Raw genomic sequence first — 15064 nt, 5'->3', positions numbered from 1 at the left:
AGTGACACTAAGGTTGCAACAAACCCTTATTTTACAGGAGCTGTACTCTTTATTGCTTGTAAATTATTAATGGAGCCTTTTATTGGCAAACTGCCTGTAAAGGGGAATTAAATACCATTCATAATGGGAATGGGTGGCAGGCTGTGGGCTTGTGTGTTACTGGGGAGCTATGAGTGATGCATGATGGGATGTTTTTCTCCTCCTTTAGGTGAGATCCAACTGCCCAGCCCTCCAGGGGAAGGAGGGAGCACTGCCTTTGCTGTTGTAGGGCATCAAGAAGTGTGGGGAGAGACAGGCTAAGTGTGCCCCACACTAAGTCCCCTCTTTTCTACATAGCACCTGATTTTCAATCCTTTGCCTTTCCCCAGCACTGATGTTGGTCAGGGTGCTTTAGGGAAGTCAGGGAAACACTCACTTGAGTTTTGAACTGTGTCTGGCTGGGGTCCCTAGAGCTTTGCATCCCTCCATGCCTTGGTTAGCCTGAACTGACAAGCCAGCTACCTCACCCTCCTGGGGGACAACAAGGAGACTGAGCCCAGCCATGCTGCTAGGAGAAAGGGGGACAATGCCCTTGCAAGTGGGGTTTTCACCCTGACATGGGGCCAAGAGTGAGTTCAGACTCTGGCAGGGGGAAGATGGGGCTTTGGGTAGCCACAGCAGTGCTCACTTATGCTGCATGGTCCTGAATCCTGCTATGCAGCCACTGCTATCAGATGCCATGGGAAAGGGGTGCCAGGATACCCACGGTGTGGAGAGGTGGTGGTTGTGGTGGTAGGTGGTCTTTCCTGAGGCTTGCCAGAGGAACAGGTAGTCTGTGGCGCTGGGAAGCTTTGTGGGGCATGAGGTCAGGCAGAGTCTGCTGGTTCTGGGCTCAGTGGGAGAAGATGGGCAACCAGCACCAGTCAGGTCCTCTCTGTGTCCTCCTTGCCTCTGTGGTTTGGCCCTGCTGGTGCCATGCACTTGTGAAGCTCTGAGCAAAGATTACCTTGCTGATCTTCATGGGTCCCCTGTGAGGTGTTATTTCAGGCTCTAAACCAGTTGCCTGTGTCTTTTATGAGGACGAGAGTGAAGGGGGGAGGAAAGAAAATGAAGATTTTAACTTGCAGTCACTAAAATGTAGAGCAAAGTCCTCGCTCTGCCCTGGAGCCATGCAACTCTTCTCTCAGGGAAGGGGGAGCTGGCATACACAGGGCTCCAGATGAAAGCTCCCAAGTGACATCCACTCCAGGGGATGCAGCCTGAGCATCCCAGCACAGCCAGTCCCCTGGGAGGGTGCTTGCCCTGCAGGCAAACAAAGTGGGATTCTTGTTGAGCTGATGAGAAGACAAGTCCCAAAACAAGCTCCCATTCACCCTGTCATGGATTTGGAGATTGGAATTTGCATCTTTGTGGGGGGAAGAAAAAAGTAGCACTTGAGTATTGAGGGAAAACACTGTGTGTGAGGCACTGTGACTCAGGGCTTGAAACTTCCTCGTATCCCTGTTGGCACTGGGAGCCAGCCCCAGCCCTATGGCCTAGGCTGAAGGGGGTTAAAAGCAGCCCCTCCACCTTGGGTATGCACTTCTAGCTTAGCACTTGCTCCCTCCCCAAAGAATCATGTATCAAGTGCTGATGACCCAGCGAAGTGCTAACCAGAGGGAAAGGGTGGCAAACAAGGTTGCTGGGGGCAGCTTGGCACTGCCCAGCTACCCAAGCAGCGGCAGCACTGCCTCTCCTGCTCCCAGGCTTCTTCCAGGCTCTCTCTTTATCCAGTTTCTGTCCCCTGAGGCTTTCAAAATCCAGCCTTAACTTGTTCTGGACACGGGTGAAAAGTGGGGCAGAGGGCTCCAGGGCAAACATAAATGACCCTCTCTGCCCTGCACACCGGAGCCCACCTTCTTTTTACCTCCTAGGGGGGTGGCTGCCTGCTCGGAGGAATGAGTCACGGGTTAGGTAACTGGCACAGTGCAATTAGCAGCCCTGGGCACCAATTACCAGCTGTAACAGCCTTGTGCAAACCCTGTAAAGAGTCACTGAGAGCAAGATTTCTCCCTCCAGGGAGGGGATTGTCGAGGTGGCACATGTGTCACTCTGGGAAGTCACCAGCACTGTCCACAGTGGCCCCCTGCCCCAGCAGTTTCCTGGGACCATGCTCTGTACGAGTTAGCTTTGAATAGGATTTGTAATGTCTTTTGGGGCCATCACTAATGATCCTGTGCCTGTGTTCCACCTGTGCCTCCCAAATGATCTCCTAAGCCAGAGCTGGGAGGTGCTGCAGGATGCCTTGGAGCTATAGAAGCTTCCTTTACAGGTGCCTGAGGCTGCTGGCATGTGGCTGGAGCACTCAGGGAGGTTAATTTCTGGTTCAGGAGCAGTGGCCAGCCATGTGAGCAATCCCAGTCACACCAGGTTCACATCCCTGCAGTAATGTTAAGGCCTGAAGGTGAATGACTCCCCCTGTGCCCCAAATCAGTGTAAGAAAGTATCAGTATTCAAAGGGATCTAAAAATAAAACCTGCAGGGACCCTCCAAAGGGATATGGGAGATGCTCTTGAGATGTTCTTGCTTCAGGGAAAGGCAGGAGACTGAGAAATACAGGGGAGAAGGAGGAAGAAGTGGATTCAGTAGTTTCTTCCTTACAAAAGAAAAAAGTAGCCAGGGACAGGGGTGGTGTGAAAGTGTGTGTCTGAGACCTGGAGAAACTGAGCACATGGGTTTAGCCCTGCAGGGAGGTTTTCCCTGTGTGCCTGGGCAGTGTCTGTGGCTGGACGCACGGTGGGAGTGTGGAACAGAGGGACCCTGGCAGGCTGCCCTGCCCCTCTTTTCTAAGGCTCCATGATCTGACATGTGCATGGGGCAGGGTGCCCTTTTCCACACCCCTGCCAAAATGCACCAACTTATTACTTTTTATTTTTATTTTTTTGGCATGCTGAGATTGGATGCCCACAGCTTGTCGCTCCCTGAGGAGGCGCTCTGATTTCGGCAGCTTATGTAGAGCACTACCATCCTGCTGTCCCCACTCTTGCTGCACAGGGAAGCTGAGGTGGGGGTATGGATGTCATCCCCCGTCCTGGGCTGTTGTCTCTATGTACCCCTCTGGCTACTCTGTAAAGTGGCCTACAGGTAGTGTGAAGGGGGCAGCATGGTCACCTACCCTATATCTAACTGAACCAGCAAAAGCACGCAGCAATCTGTGGTGCTGACCCCCAAATTTCCCTTCCATGGTGGTCTTTGTCCTTGGGAGGGGCTCCCACACCTTTTTGAGGGTCTCTGATATCCCCACCCCTTGTTGGCAACCAGAGGGCTGGAAGTGAAGGTGGCACAGGGGCGACCAGTGGTGAAGGCGGGGGGTGGGGAAGGAGCTGGAGGTGCCACTTTGCTGCTGTGCCTGCAGGTCTCTGAGGTTTTCCAGAGAGAAAGGACATCCCCTTTCCTTGCCCAGAGAAAGGGAAGCGTCACCTTGGACAGCATGAAAGCCACAAGGGACACGTTGCTGAGCTCAGCTCTGCTGCAGGGGACAAGGAGCTGGGTGGGATATAAACTCTGCGGTGACACTGCACACACACCCCCCCATGCTCCCCCAGAAGTGTTCAAGGCCAGGTCTGATGGAGCTCTGAGCAAACTGCTCTAGTGGAACGTGTCCCTGCCCATGGCAGTGGGCTTAGAACTGGATGATCTTTAAGGTTCCTTCCAGCCCAAGTAATTCTATGATTCTACAACTGAAAGGGAGGCAGCAGGCCCTTCCTCCTGCTTTCGGTTGCTGGTGTACCTGTTCCTGTGCTGCCACCTGGGCAGCAGAATGTCCTTGGACATCCTGGTGGTGATGTGAGGTGGGGCAGAGGGTGGGGATTGCAGGGCTGGAGACCAAGGAAAAGGGACCTTCAGGAGCAGAGTCATGGTTTAGGGAGATGGGTATCAGAAGCTTGAGACTCTGGGATGTGGTGGGAGGGACAGCAGGGAACACACGACCCTGCTGTGGGGAGGCAGGCTGCGACTAAAAGGCAGGGGCAGCAATTCAGACGTGTGTCCATAGGAAAAGTTTGGGGCTGAGGGAATTCCTGGGAAAAGTCGTTCTTCCCAAGAACAATATAGGAGCCCGCACCTTAACTTCACCAGAGCCCACATCAGTGTCACCCTCGCCTCCTCCCTCAAGAGCAGCGGGCCGAGCAGGGCTGCAGAGATCGGGCTGGACTGTCACGGAGAAGCGGGGAAATCAGTCAAGCAACAGGTTTGTCCTCCCAGCTCTGCCGTTTGTCACCTTGGAGGCGTCCCGGACCGGGGATGCCCTGGTGAGGCAAGCCCACTGTCAGACGCAGGTCTCCCCCCTCTCCATCCTTCCTCCCCCGGGCTGGCGCCCCGCCCCGTGCCCGGAGGCGGGACCGGGGCTGGCAGGAGCCAGAGCTGCGGGAGGGAGCAGGTGGAGAGGCAGCCCCGCCGCACGCTGGACCCGGTCCCTGCAGCCGCCGCTCGCCTGCTGCCGGAGCGCCTGGCTCGCATGTGTGGGCTGGTGTCTTCTGGGCAACTGATGCCTTCGGTCCAGACTTCCCACTCGTGGCTCTGATCTCCTCGGCCGCCCCCTCAACACCCAGCCTGAGACACTCGGCCTCTCTGTCGGGAGCGGGGATGCTCGCTTTCCTCCTGGCAGGCTGTGCCAGCCACGTGCCGTCGCCTTGGAGTGTTTTCCCGTCATGTGTCCCTGCCTCGCTGGGCCACTGAGCCCTCCGTAGTCTGTGAAAATCCCCCCTGCTTCACCGGGATCCTTCACGTCTGCTGACTCTTTGGCTTCCTGGTCTTTGCCCACCCTGTTCCTTGACCACATCCTGTTCAGACCTTGCTCTTGACTAATCCTGCCCCTTCGGAGGCTTCGAGAAGAGCAGACAGCTTCACGTGGAGCTACAGGCAGAGCTTGTCCTTGTTCGGTAGGATACTGGCTGCGGCGGGATCGATTGGGAGCCATGGGCCGTCGGCTCATCCGTGGTGTCTCTGGGGCCGCAGTCTTCCTTGCCAGTGTGGCTCTCTTCTCCATGCGGCACCGCGGGGCTCGGGACGCAGCTCAGCACCCAGGGGTCAGGGAGGGGATGCTGGAGAAGCCAGAGCAACAGAGCGGAGGGAGCCCAGAGGGAGCTGGTGGCAGGGGGCAGAAGGACCTCAAACTCCATCCTCCAGAGGAGTACAGGACTGAGGGAAGCCTGACGCTTGGGGACATTTTCATAGCTGTGAAGACAACCAAGAGATTTCACCAGAGCAGGATGGAGCTGCTCCTGGACACGTGGATATCCCAGGCCAGCGAGCAGGTGAGTGTGGGGATTCAGACTACAGAGAAGGTGTTGGTAATGGCGATAAAAGCCAGAGGAAGGGGAGGCTGGGCACTGTAGTGCCCCTCGGGACTTTGCCTCATTTTCTCTAGTTCTCACTCCACATTCAAAGGGAGATGCTACCCAGCAAAATGTTTCACTGCTGCTTCATGGGAAAGCTTGGCAGAGATGCCACACCAGAGTGAATGCACAGACCATCCCATGTCTGTATGAAATGGTGGCTTTCTACCTCCTAGTGCCATGAGTTTGCTGGGTTTGGAGCTGACAAGCTCCCCTGGCCCTTCGTCAGGATGCCTACACAGTGCCTGGGCACCCATTGCCCTGGAAAGAGGCAGTGCAGTGGGCAAGAGAACAAGGCAGGCAGGCTCCTGCAGGACCTCCTGTAGCCAGCCCTGTTCACTCCCCAGCACATCAGCACAATCCATCCTTTCCTTTCTTGGGCAGATGCTTTCATGTGCATGATCTTGAAGTGATGCGGGTGTATTTTTGATTTTAATTTTCGTTTTTTTAACTGGGGGCCCGATGTTTCCATCCTTTGCTAAAACAGAGTTTGGAGAGTTTCCTTCCTGTTAGAGGAACTGATGTGGGGCACCACATTAGTAGTGCTGTGCAGACCGGCTTACTGGTGGGCAGGGGTACTCCCCAGAGCTCCGGCGCTTTTCTCCCTCCCTCGCAGAGTTGCTCCTCAAGAAAGAAGAAATCCTGTGGCTGCCCTGAAGGCTGGGGTTTTTTTGCCTCTGCCTGTGTGTGATGGGTGCCTAGAAGGCAAATTCAGGCCCCAGCGAGGAAGGGGGACGGGGGCGGAGGTACTGGTAGGAGAGCGCCTGAAGCAATGCGGGGTTTTCTGGGTAAGGGTGGTTTTCCACTTCGTGGTGCTGCAGCTCTCTGGTCTGCTGCGGTCGGCGCAGGAAGCCATGTCCTATTTTGAGCATGCTTCCTCCCCTGGCTGTGTGTCCCTCTCAGCATCTGAGATGCCCTGCTTCCTCCTCCGGATGCACTTCTCCTCTCCGGCCGGCTCCAGCCCAGCAGCTCCTTGGAGAAACCAAACCCAACCACATGGGCTGCACTGGCATTAGGATATTGTTCGTGGGGCCTTCCCAGTGGGTTTTAAAGGAGCAATTCACCTTTCTTTCCCTCCTTTGTTTGACAAACCAGTGCCTGGCCATTCTGCTGATGACAGGAATTAGCTATTAGCTCCCCAGATTCATCTGATCCCCTCTGACATGCAAGTGATGTCCAAACCTGGGAAGAGGTGTTGAATTTTCCATGCTGCTGCCAGCTTCTGGGAAAACTACACAGGCTGAGCAGGAAAATAGGAAGGAAGAGTAGAGTGGGAGTATCACTCATTTTTAAACAGAGTTTTTTCAGTGTTACTAATTTTTGTTGCAAGTTCAGTATTTACCTCCCCCCTCCTCAGTTTTCTGTGTTTTTCTTCTGCTTTTTTTATGAAATGGCTTTGAGGGAAGGGGAGTGGGAGCAGAAAGGGAAGTAAAGAGACGTATATGAAAGTCAAAAACTTTTATTTTTTAATATATTCCTGCTTAACGGTTTTTTTTGGTTTACAGGAAATGGTTGGTTTTGAAAATTTGACAATATAGAAAACCTCACTTAGCAAAAAAAAAAAAAAAAAAAAAAAAAAAGAGAGAGAGATACAGGCTTTACGAACCAGTCCTGGAGAAATCCAGGTCTCAGAAGTCCTGATGTGCAGAGGCTGCCTCCTCCTAGCGCTGACCCAGCATCTTACTGTCTCGCCCTTACTCATGGCTGGAGACCAATTCAGAGAGTCTTTCTCCACCAGTGGCCAGCAGGGAAGTTTTAGCAGCCGGCCGTGTTGCTGATGCCAAGCCTGGCTTCGGAGCTGATTACCTGCATGGTTTCCTCCTGGAGGAAGCAACCCAGACCTTCCAGATCAGGCTTAGGTGACTGTAACAGGAGGCAGGAACAGCTGTGGCTTTGATGGCAAGGACAGACTGTATGGGAGCTGAATTAAAAATCCTCTGTGTTGGACTCTGTTGGGGTAGAAAATAAGAGAGATTGTCTCTGAAACTGCTCTGTTTAATCTGAAGACGTGCAGTTGGTGAGAGATGGGGAAGTGTGAGGTGGGCACTCTTTGCTGGACCATGCTCTGCCTCTTGAGAACTGATCCATGACAGACTTCCCATGGGATATTGATGTGAAAGTCATTTTAGCAAAAGGCTTTTCCTCAGCAAAAGCTTAATGTAAGCAGAAGTGTTGGTTCTGATGATTGTTTAGGCTGGGCATAATCTGGGAGTGATTTGCACTCTTGGCTCCAGAAGTTTTGATGGAGATAAGTCCAGCTTTCTGGTGTGAAATGGCATTTTGTTTGGTAATGTGAACTAATTCTAGCACTTCCCCTCCTTTTAGAAGCCCACACATCCAGCAATGAAACCTTTGAATGGCCCATCCTGAACTGGCTTTCAGATTTTCAGTGATGTGAATGCACCACAGATTTTGAATTTGTTCTCTGTGCAGGACACAACTATAACCCTGCTGAAGTATTTGCATTTTGGAGAGGGTTTCTTCACCCAGAAGGGGTATCCTGTGAGCCTGGGAGATGAACACGGCCCTGGGTTATCACGTTCCACATCTTTATTCCCTTTTCCTAGTTTTTTCTTGCTAGGCTATTTCCCCAGTTTGGGGTGAGGAGGTCTCGAAGTCTAGCATTTATCCATTGCATGGGCTCTGATGTTCATGAAGATCTGCCAGAAAAAGCTGTTTGACACAGGGGCTCCATATCACTGCTTGCACTGCTGTCCAGCAGACATCCTTTCCTACACTGACATCTTCTCCGCTCCAGAATGGAGGGACACCTTCTGTGCTTCGTCTCTGGCAGCAGCTGCTGTTCCAGGTTTCCCACCCTCAGGCATATGAGGGATGAAGAGACATGGATGGAGGCTCTGTGTGCTGTTGAGACCTTTTTTTTGCGTTTCTCGAGCACAGACAGGTGTGCCATGGAGATCAGAGTTTGAAAGAGCCAGAAAAATCAGACTTGCCTAATCCCCACACTCACAGTTCCCGTTTCCCAGTTATTTTGGACAGTCTGGTGTTGCCTGTGGTGACAGTGTACTTTCATCCTTGGGTTCCACAGAAACGTGTTGGATGTCTGCAAAAAAAACCCGTTTCCCATCTTGCATCAAGAGAAAACTGGGAACCTCAGAATATTTTTACAAGTAGAAAATTTGGAGAAGATGCGGATTGCTATTTTAAGTCAATCAAATGTGATGTTTGTTAAGCACGTGATATCTAGTTAGTTTTATATCTGTAAGCAAGTAATTTCCAGCAAAAATATTTCTTGGGGTTTTTTTTTGAAAATGGCAGAAAGTTTCAATTGTTTCAGGTTTGTTTTTTTTTTTTTTTCTTAAGATGAAAATATTTGCCATAGTGTAAATTTCTAACTGACATGCTGGCAAGGGAAATCCCATGCTGCTGACAATCCCTGCCTTGCCTGAAGGTTGTGATACGGTCCCCTGACCCAGAGCAGTTCCTTTACCTGAGACTTCGCTAATTGCTTCTTGTCACATGATCGCCTTGAAAGTGCTTTTAACTAAAAGACTTTACTGGTGGGGCGGGGTGGGAATGTGTGCGTGTTCCATTGCTGCAGCTCAGCTGGTGGAGGGTAATTCACCCAGCGCTGTGGCTCATCCGTCTGAGATCATGAAACTATCCTGCTGTCTCTGCTTGAGCCAGGCGGTCTCTGAGGGTCCTTCATTACCTTCTTTTCATGTACACAACATTTCTCCTGCTACGTCCTCTAGAGAGGGTTCTATCTCCCAAGTGCTGGGTGGGTGTGGGGAGATGTAGAGACTGTGTCTCCTTGCCAGAGCCTTTGGGAACAGTGATGGCTCCTGGAGCTGTTGTCTGCCTGCCTTGTTCCCTTTGTGCCTGCGCAGGTGCTGTGTTTAACCAGCCTGTGGGCAGCTGGTGGGGAGACTGTTTATGGCTCGCGACTCCTTTTTCATTCCATGAAAGCTCATTTTCTGCCTGAAGAAAGCTTTTCTCCACCAGCCCTGATCCTCGCCTGGCTCTGAAGAGGGGGAGATGTGCCACATAATGGCAGCAAGGGGGATTAGAGAAGCCTGGGAGTGGAGAGAGAGGAGGAGGAGGGGGCAGAAACTGGCAGGGGGCTGTGCACACTTCACGCACAAGCAGATGTTCTTTTAACCCAAGCTTAATTTAACCACAATGCTTTAATTTTTGTACCACTGACACCTAATCCAGGGCTATCTTGCCCCCTCACTCAGTGTCATGGATCCCCTGTTCCCTAGGCAGTGGGATGGGGGTGAAAGTGAAGCCACACAGGCGCTGAGGATTGTGCACTGCAGGAAGGGGGAGCACAGCCATGCTTCTGTTCAGCTGCTGCCTGGGAGTGGGTACAGCAGCAGAGGATGGAGTGAGGTAACCATGTTGAGTGTGTCCAGCTGTGGGAGGAGGAAGTGGGCAGCCAGGAACAGCACCAGATCCATCCCTGAGAGTAACCTCTTTTCCTTGTTTCCCCAGACCTACATCTTCACTGATGAAGAAGATGATGCCTTGAAAAGGAGAGTGGGTAATGACCTGTCCTATGACACCACCTTTCCACTCCACCTTCAGCCCCTCAGCTGCCCTGGCCTTGAGAGGGGGTCTGCTGTGAGGGCTGGCTCTCCTGCTCCAGCACTGCCCACTGAAACACGCCCCTTGCCGTGTCCCGTGGGAGGGCCCCAAGCTGTGGTGGCGATGATTTGGTGAATCTGGCTTACCCCAGGGCACGCAGCCCACTGGAGGCAGGGTGCTGTCTGCATCCATGGATAGAAGCAGCCCATGACAGAGCCCCTCAACCGCTGCCCATGGCGGTGAGCAGGGTGGGTGTGTGGATGGCAGGCATCCTGGTCTTGGCCAAGCTGCTCAGCTTTGTCCAGATTTCATCTCCTGGTAGGGGGAAGAGTGGAACCCATGTCACCATGGGCTCAGATGCCTTTTGGGGGGCTGTGAGGAGACTGTCTGTGAACAAACCCCTTCCCTCCTGCCCAGATGTCCTCCCTGTGACTGTGCAAAGTGGGCTGGCTCTGAGCTTTCCCTCCTCTGGCAGGTGGCCGCGTGATCTTCACCAACTGCTCTGCCGAGCACAGCCACCTGGCCCTGTCCTGCAAGATGGCTGCAGAGTTCGACACCTTCCTGGCCAGCGGCCTGAGGTGAAGCAGGGCTGCCCTGGGGGGACCCCTGAGAGCAAAAGGCACCCTCCTTACTGCAAACTTCTCGTGTCTTCCTGTCTCCCCCAGCTGGTTTTGTCACTTGGATGATGACAACTACCTGAACCCTCAGGTGCTCCTGAAGCTCTTGTCCTCCTACTCGGAGACGTGGGATGTTTACCTGGGCAAACCCAGCCTCAACCGACCCATCTGGGCCTCTGAAATGCTGCCAAACAATCAGACGGTACAGCCTGTGGTGGTGGTGTGGGGGCAGTGGGTTGTTCTGGTGCTCTGGCTCACACTTGTCGTGGTTTAACCCCAGCCAGCAGCCAAGCCCCACGCAGCCACTCGCTCGCTCACCCACCAGAGGGAGTGGGGAGAGAATCAAAAGGAAAAAGGTAGAAAACTCATGGGTTGAGATAAAGACAGGGAAAGCAAGAGCCACGCACACAAGCAAAGTAAAACAAGGAATTAAGTCACTGCTTCCCACGGGCAGGCAGGTGCACAGGCACCTCCAGGAGAGCAGGGCCCCATCATGCGTAATGGTGGCTTGGGAAGACAAACACCATCACTCCAAATGTTCCCTCCTGCTCCTCCTTCTCCCCACATTTTATATAGTAAGCATGATGTCATATGGTCTGGAATATCCCTTTGGTCAGTTGGGGTCACCTGTCCTGGCAGTGTCTCCTCACAACCTCCCTTGCACCTCCTTACCCATGGGTCAGTATGAAAGCAGAAAAGGCCTTGGCTCAGGGTAAGCCCTGCTCAGCAGTAACAAAAACATCTCTGTGTTGTCAGCTCTGTGTTCAGCACAAATCCAAAACACAGCCCCATACCAGCCCCTGGGAAGAAAGTTAACTCTACCCCAGCCAAAACCAGCACAATATTGCAAGGAGAGACAGGTCCCAGCAGGAATGGGGACCAGGTGAACACTTGCCATCTTGTCTGAACAGGGCTGTAGGTGTTGAGTAAATTTGATCATCCAAGGGGCAGAGTCTGATGTTGTTGCTCTGCCTTTGGGTACGTGTCTGACAGGACACCAGCCTGCCCTATGCAGCCCACCTGTTGCTGCCAGCAGGAGGAGCTGGCCATTCCAGTTATGAGGAGGTGAAAATTGATGCTGTACTGCTGGCAAGTCCATCTTCTGGGCAGCAGTCAGGGGGTTGGGGTGATGATAGGGCTGTGTTTGTCCTGACATCAAAGCCAGGTTTCTAGCATTCCCATCTCTGGGAGAATGGTATTGTCTGAGCCTCTGCCACTGATTTTCTCTGGTGTTTCTCTCCAGAAATCCGTGCGCTTCTGGTTTGCCACGGGAGGGGCTGGGTTCTGCATCAGCCGCATGCTGGCAAGGAAGATGGTGCCCTGGGCCAGGTGAGCTGGGGATCAGGGGAGCCTTTGGGGATGAGCAACATGGCTGCACATTAATTCCTGGCAGTGTCAGACCTGGATTTGTGCATGTGGTGTTTGCAGAGGGGCAGAGTGCCACATGCTGCATGTCTGCAAGGTGTGGGACTGGAGGAAGGATGTAGTGGGTGGGCCTGCTAACTGATGGAAAACTGGCCAGAGCAGGCACATCAGCAAGCATGGTCATAGGATGATGTACTCCTCTCTCCCCATCTCCTTAAACCTCTTGGTTACTCCCCATGCTCCTTCCCATCCCTTTTAGCTTCCTCTGATTCTTCTCCTAAGTGATTTTCCTATCTGCCTATCTCATCTCCCCTTCACCTGCCTCTTTCCAACTTTCTCTACTCTCCCCCTGAGCCAGCTTTCTGTTCCCTCACCCCAAATAGTCTTTGGTTTCTCAGGGTGCCTACTGTCATTTCCTCAGCTTGATGCATGGTCTTGTGTTAGCCTGGCCTACAACAAGATGATGTATTCCATGATGCCCTGGGTTATACCACAGGCTGAATGCTCATACACTGGTAGGCACTGGCTGTGCCAGCCTTAACCAGATCTGAGCATACCCAGAAGGACACATCTGATCCACACTAGGTGGATGCTTTAGCCAAAGCCCATGAGATGTATGTTATGGTAGGCTCAGTCAGGAGGATGATCTGTGATCTAGGGTAAAACGAAAGTGGCACCAATAGATAATGCCTAACCTGGCCTAAAGTCTGCCACTATTGTTTTGAACTGCTTAAAACACATTTGAAGTGGCTGGGGGTTGTTACAGTAGACAGTGCTTCACACTGTGTAACTATTGCCAATACAGAAATTTGGTTTAGCCTGTCATCAAAAGGTGGCCCAGTATGTGGTGTTACATTGCATGGATGGCTTATCCAAGCTGCATGTCCTGTTTTTTTCTTCCCCCTGGACCTGGCTGTGTGCTCCCACTGATTCTCTTGTGGTGGCTTGTCTGATGCCCCCAGGGTCTCAGTGCACTTCCCCAAACAGGTGGGGAAACAGCTCAGGGAAGTCTGTCAACTCTCTGCATCAGCTTAGCAAGAACCTGAGCATGTATTGGGGCAGCACCTGACGATTTGTGGGGCAGCACGGCTGGGAATGGTGAAAGATCAAACGTGTTCCTGAATCTTTGCAGGTGGAGCTCAGGGATTTCTTGCCTGGTTACAGGATTTACTCTGGTTTTCAGTAATCTCCTGCCCAAATGGATGCCTACATCTGCCCCTACCCTTTTCCTAACCCATGCAGCCCTTACTCTCTTCCAGTGGCAGGAACTTCCTGAGCACTTCCGAACTCATCCGCCTGCCAGATGACTGCACCGTGGGTTACATCATTGAGTGCAAAGTCGGTGGGCAGCTGATTCCCAATGCACTCTTCCACTCCCACCTGGAGAACCTGCAGCTCATCCCCAGCTCTCAGCTCATGCAGCAGGTGAGGAGGGGAAAGGAAGCAAGAGGGAGGTGTGTGAGGAAGGAGAAGTAGAGGGGAGCTTACAGGCACACGGTTCCACTGATGGCGCTGATGTGCATTGGATCAATCATCTGCTCGTCTGGGGAGGCTTTCCTGACAAATGCTTCTTTGAAATAAGGAGCAGATGTTGCCTGCAGCACAGCTGCCAGTGACAGTGTCCTGGGATCAGTGGTGGGGAGCACATGTATGGGGAGTGACGGGAGGATTGAGGGCATCCCTGGGAGAATGTGGCACAAGGACAAGCAGAAATGATTGATTGGGAAAGGGCCTTTGACATGGCACTGTGTCTGCCTGGCAAAGGACTAGTAGGGTGGACCATCACGGGAAGGAAGACAGGAGAGATGTGGAAGGCAGAGGCTAAGCCAGCAGAGAAAGGACTAGAACGGGAGTTTCTGTCACCTACAGCAAATTCCTTGCTCCTGAACTCACCTCACCCTCTCTGCTCCTTTCTCACCACTGCTTTGTAGGTCACCCTCAGCTATGGTATGTTTGAGAACAAACTTAATGTCATTGAGCTCAGCGGCCCCTTCTCGCCCCAGGAGGACCCCTCAAGGTATGGGGCATGATGCTCTGGGTGTTGCTCCTGTGTGAGCCCTCAGACAACAGGCTGGGAGGGGGAGGCAGCCCAGCGGGGTGCAGGAGGGCAAGAGAGAGGGACAGAAACCTTACAGTCACATGGTTTATGGGGTGAGGGGCACCCCAGCATTAAGCTGATTGTGAACGCTTATAAACTTTGCAGAGCTTTTTGGGTGAGTAGGAGGAAACGAAGTGTTCAAAACATTTTATTTGGACAATTCCTAAGCCAAAAGTATTGCTGTTTATTTCCCATTTTGAGGCTGAACAAGCTAACCTTTTACCTCAGGGACAGGAGCAGAAATGTTCTTTTAAACTCAGGAAAGGAAACTCTGCTTGCTTTTTCCTTTTATGCTTTGCTGAGAAAACTGAAGGGAAAAAAGAAAAAGGTTCACTTCAGGCTGACTGCAAACAAAACTGTTCTTTGATTTACCTTCTCCTCTTTGAGTGAACAAACCTAAAGTTGTTATTTGCAGAGCATGAGTAGGAAGATCCTGGCTGGAGATAGCAGGGGTGGGAAGCAGCTGGGTGATGAAAAGAGCATCAGCAGAACCACGTAGCAGGGGCTGGTGCAGTGCCCATCTCCCTGCCCGTGATCAGGGTGAGCTGTGGGCTTTGGCTCCATGGGCTGGAGCTGGATTTGGGTACCAGAGGGAGGCTTTGCTGAGAAAAGACATCGTGGGTCATCGAACAACCAGTCCTGAGCTCTGTGGTGCAGGATGGGTGCCTGATGTGGAATGGGGCATAAGGGAGAGGTCCTCCATCTTCCAGCTGTGTGCTGGTGTAAAAACTGTCCTCTGACCTTACTTTGCTTTCTCCCCAGCAGGTTTCGATCACTCCACTGCCACCTCTATCCCGACACCTCCTGGTGCCTGCAGGCTGTTGGCTGGTGATGCCTGAGTCTTAGCTACAGTGAATCCTGGTGACACCTGTTCCCCTCTAGGGAGTGGGACACTGAAGAAGCTTGGTGCTCCCAGTTTCACCTTTTCTGTGGTGGTCTTGGGGCTCTGTGATGGCTTTCTTGGTCCTCGCTCAATACTGGTGACACAGGACAAGAGACAAGGTCTGATCCAAAGATGGATAAGATGGGCTGGACACATGAATGAGCTTCTCATCTGTGCTGGGATACGTGCAAGGGAT

General features: G+C 52.6%; 1 protein-coding gene across 1 annotated transcript; it reads left to right on the top strand.

The window, feature by feature from the left end:
* Positions 1–4934: 4934 nt before the first annotated feature.
* On the top strand, positions 4935–14817 carry MFNG (MFNG O-fucosylpeptide 3-beta-N-acetylglucosaminyltransferase; the record flags this gene model as incomplete). Its single annotated transcript, XM_082279771.1, has 8 exons — positions 4935–5273; positions 9813–9861; positions 10381–10483; positions 10571–10724; positions 11766–11851; positions 13147–13312; positions 13819–13904; positions 14751–14817. The coding sequence occupies 8 exons, from the start codon at positions 4935–4937 to the stop codon at positions 14815–14817; spliced, it is 1050 nt and encodes a 349-aa protein (XP_082135897.1).
* Positions 14818–15064: the final 247 nt, after the last annotated feature.

The sequence above is a fragment of the Coloeus monedula genome (assembly GCF_965178545.1).
Source record: "Coloeus monedula genome assembly, chromosome: 4".
Taxonomy (NCBI): Eukaryota; Metazoa; Chordata; class Aves; order Passeriformes; family Corvidae; genus Coloeus; species Coloeus monedula.
Note: the sequence above shows the minus strand (reverse complement) of the source record. Positions and strands in the feature narration are given on the sequence as shown.